General features: G+C 46.5%; 1 protein-coding gene across 1 annotated transcript in view; it reads right to left on the reverse strand.

Annotated features, from left to right (window-relative positions):
* The window catches only part of kif26aa (kinesin family member 26Aa), a 74,892-nt gene that overhangs the window by 18,151 nt on the left and 51,741 nt on the right, over window positions 1-5,000 (reverse strand). Inside the window, exon 5 of the mRNA XM_078289785.1 lies at window positions 597-786. Within this exon, the coding sequence (XP_078145911.1) occupies window positions 597-786 (190 nt within the window). The remainder of the gene's footprint in view (window positions 1-596; window positions 787-5,000) is intronic.

The following is a 5,000-nucleotide window of genomic DNA, read 5'->3' on the forward strand; positions in this document are numbered from 1 at the left end:
GTTTTGGATGTTTTGTGTTGCAGTGGGACCGCGGGGAGACTAGCCTTAGGGATCCTTATTAATAAACAAATAAACAATTACCAATAAACAAGATGCTGTAGTGTTTGGATGGAACAAAAATCTGCAGACGGTTGAGTCACAAGATTTAAGTTTCAGTTTAAGTTTCAATCCATTTGCACCAAATGACAAAATAACAGGTGAAACAAATTGTGCAGAGGAGATTAAATAAAAACCCTTGGGTGCTTCTACTGAAATCTCATCGAAAAAAACAAAAAAATAAAAGACAAAAAAAAAAGACAAAATAACAAAAAAGAAAAAATTAAAAAAACAAAATTCAGACAGTATTCAAAACCAATTCAGAAAGGCCCAATCAGGACTAGATTAAGTGTAAATCGTATGAAGTGCTGTATGTTGAGAGACATTTCAAAGCCACACCTTTACTTTCCCTGTGCAGCACAAAGTGTAGCCGACCCGACCCGACCCGAACCCCAGAGCAAGGCACCGACAGCAGGGTTGAGGGTTCAAATCCCTCAGAAGCCTCCGACACTGAACACACTGTCAGATATTAAACCTCCGTCTCTCTGAGCGTCTCTTACCTTCCCCATCCCCGGCGTGTCCTTGACCTTTGACCCGGCCCGCAGCAGGCACGGCGGGACGGGGGGCGGGGAGAGCTGCAGGGCGCCGCTGAACCCGCCGGTGTACAGGAGGGGCCCCGGGGCGTCGAGCGGCGACTGGGGGGGCGGGGGAGACCTCCTGCGCCGGGACAGGCTGAGCTTCTGAGCCGCCCTGCAGAGAGAGAGAGAGAGAGAGAGAGAGACAGGTCAGACAGAGAGAGACGGGTCAGACAGAGAGAGACGGGTCAGACAGAGAGAGACAGGTCAGACAGAGAGAGACAGGTCAGACAGAGAGAGAGACAGAGAGAGAGAGACGGGTCAGACAGAGAGAGACGGGTCAGACAGAGAGAGAGACAGAGAGAGAGAGAGAGAGAGCGAGAGAGAGAGAGAGAGACGGGTCAGACAGAGAGAGACGGGTCAGACAGAGAGAGACGGGTTAGACAGAGAGAGAGACAGAGAGAGAGAGAGACGGGTCCGACAGAGAGAGACGGGTTAGACACAGAGAGAGAGAGAGACAGGTCAGACAGAGAGAGAGAGAAAGAGAGAGGTCACACAGAGAGAGAGAGAGAAAGAGAGGTCAGACAGAGAGAGAGACGGGTCGGACAGAGAGAGAGACAGGTCGGATAGAGAGAGAGACAGAGAGAGAGACAGGTCAGACAGAGAGAGAGACAGAGAGAGAGAGAGACGGGTCAGACAGAGAGAGAGAGAGAGAGAGAGGTCAGACAGAGAGAGAGACGGGTCGGACAGAGAGAGAGACAGGTCGGATAGAGAGAGAGACAGAGAGAGAGACAGGTCAGACAGAGAGAGAGACAGAGAGAGAGAGAGACGGGTCAGACAGAGAGAGAGAGAGAGAGAGAGGTCAGACAGAGAGAGAGACGGGTCGGACAGAGAGAGAGACAGGTCGGATAGAGAGAGAGACAGAGAGAGAGACAGGTCAGACAGAGAGAGAGACAGAGAGAGAGAGAGACGGGTCAGACAGAGAGAGACGGGTTAGACACAGAGAGAGAGAGAGAGAGAGAGAGAGGTCAGACAGAGAGAGAGACGGGTCGGACAGAGAGAGAGAGAGAGAGGTCAGACAGAGAGAGAGACGGGTCGGACAGAGAGAGAGAGAGAGAGAGAGAGGTCAGACAGAGAGAGAGACGGGTCGGACAGAGAGAGAGAGACAGAGAGAGAGAGGTCAGACAGAGAGAGAGACGGGTCGGACAGAGAGAGAGAGACAGAGAGAGAGACAGGTCAGACAGAGAGAGAGAGACAGAGAGAGCGAGCCGACCAATCACAAAAGACTCTGGGCGGAGTGTTTCATTCTGTGAGCGTTTGATTGGAGCAGAGAGCTGAAGGTTTGAAAAGTTGTTTCATCATTATGGTTCTATATCCACCCAGAAGGAGGGTTCTTCCAGGGTTCTTTGGTTAGTGTGGTGGTTCTCTATAGACCCTTAGTGACTCAAAGAACCCTTTGATTGGTTAAAATAAAAACCTGGTAAATCAGAGTAAAGAAGCGTGTAAGAATTTCTTAGAATTCTCCTGTTTTGGAAGATGTTATACATCATTAAAGGTTCTTTAAAGCGACCATGAAGGTTCTGTGTAGAACCACTTGAGCCTGGTGCTATAAAGAACTGTTCTAAAAGGGTTATTCATAGCACCGCAAAGGATTTTGTTATGGTACAAGCCTAAAGAACTACTTTCTGGTACTGCATAGAACCATTTTCATCAGAGAGCAGGTGATGGTGACGGATGACAGACGGCCAGATGGACAAACTCAGTTTCTTTGCTTCCAGGCTGCAGCTTCAGACTCCAGTGTTTGATTAAAAAACATAAAAACACAAATTAAAGTCGACAGGAGCTGCGACAGGCTGCCGTCAGCTGTGAGGAGGAGGAAGAGGAGGAGGAGAGGAAGAGTCTGGGATGAAGAGTTTTGAGACACCGACCCCCCAAAACTGTCCTGGATTCAAAACTTTCCTCCTGGATGTCTGATACTTATAATTCAGGTTCCACCAACACGTCGTGTTTTTAGGTCAGAGTGAAGACAGAAGCTATTTCCAGTCTAATTTATACAGAAAGTTCAGTCAAATAATGAAGAGTGGACCGCAGCCAGAAAACACTGTTCTGCTTTAAAATCCAGCTTTCATTACTGCTTTCTGTGTTACCAAGGCAACACCAACGCAACACCAACACAATGTCAACGCAACACCAACACAATGCCAACACCAACACAACACAATGTCAACACAACACCAACACAATGTCAACACCAACACAATGTCAAGGCAACACCAACTCAATGCCAACACCAACACAATACCAACACAATGCCAACACCAACACAATGTCAAGGCAACACCAAAACAATGTCAACACCAACACAATACCAACACAATGTCAACACCAACACAATGTCAACACCAACACAATGTCAACACCAACACAATACCAACACAATGTCAACACCAAAACAATGTCAACACCAACACAACACCAACACAACACCAACACAATGTCAACACCAACACAATGTCAAGGCAACACCAAAACAATGTCAACACCAACACAATACCAACACAATGTCAACACCAACACAATGTCAAGGCAACACCAACTCAATGCCAACACCAACACAATACCAACACAATGCCAACACCAACACAATGTCAAGGCAACACCAAAGCAATGTCAACACCAACACAACACCAACACAATGCCAACACCAACACAATGTCAAGGCAACACCAACACAATGTCAACACCAACACAACACCAACACAATGCCAACACCAACACAACACCAAAACAATGTCAACACCAACACAACACCAACACAATGTCAACACCAACACAACACCAACACAATGTCAACACCAACACAACACCAACACAATGTCAACACCAACACAAGACCAACACAATGCCAACACCAACACAACACCAACACAATGCCAACACCAACACAACACCAACACAATGCCAACACCAACACAACACCAACACAATGCCAACACCAACACAACACCAACACAATGCCAACACCAACACAACACCAACACAATGCCAACACCAACACAACACCAACACAATGTCAACACCAACACAACACCAACACAATGCCAACACCAACACAACACCAAAACAATGTCAACACCAACACAACACCAACACAATGTCAACACCAACACAACACCAACACAATGTCAACACCAACACAACACCAAAACAATGTCAACACCAACACAACACCAACACAATGCCAACACCAACACAACACCAACACAATGCCAACACCAGCACAACACCAACTCAATGCCAACGCAACACCAACACAATGCCAACGCAACACCAACACAATGCCAACACCAACACAATGTCAACACCAACACAACACTAACACAACACCAACTCAATGCCAACGCAACACTAACACAATGCCAACACTAACACAATGCCAACACCAACACTAACACAACGCCAACGCAACACCAACACAATGCCAACACTAACTCAATGCCAACTCAACACTAACTCAATGCCAACGCAACACTAACTCAATGCCAACGCAACACCAACACTAACACAATGCCAACGCAACACCAACACAATGCCAACACTAACTCAATGCCAACACAACACTAACACAACACTAACTCAATGCCAACACAACACTAACACAATGCCAACGCAACACCAACACAATGCCAACTCAACACTAACTCAATGCCAACGCAACACTAACTCAATGCCAACACAACACCAACACAATGCCAACTCAACACTAACTCAATGCCAACTCAACACTAACTCAATGCCAACACAACACCAACACAATGCCAACTCAACACTAACACAATGCCAACGCAACACTAACTCAATGCCAACGCAACACCAACACAATGCCAACACTAACTCAATGCCAACGCAACACTAACACAATGCCAACACTAACACAATGCCAACGCAACACTAACTCAATGCCAACGCAACACCAACACAATGCCAACACAACACTAACTCAATGCCAACGCAACACCAACACAATGCCAACACAACACTAACTCAATGCCAACGCAACACCAACACAATGCCAACACAACACTAACTCAATGCCAACGCAACACTAACACAATGCCAACACAACACTAACTCAATGCCAACACAACACTAACTCAATGCCAACACAACACCAACACAATGCCAACACTAACACAATGCCAACGCAACACTAACACAATGCCAACACTAACTCAATGCCAACGCAACACTAACACAATGCCAACACTAACACAATGCCAACACAACACTAACTCAATGCCAACGCAACACTAACACAATGCCAACACAACACTAACTCAATGCCAACACAACACTAACTCAATGCCAACACAACACTAACTCAATGCC

Source organism: Centroberyx gerrardi, chromosome 18 (assembly GCF_048128805.1).
Source record: "Centroberyx gerrardi isolate f3 chromosome 18, fCenGer3.hap1.cur.20231027, whole genome shotgun sequence".
NCBI classification, from domain to species: Eukaryota; Metazoa; Chordata; class Actinopteri; order Beryciformes; family Berycidae; genus Centroberyx; species Centroberyx gerrardi.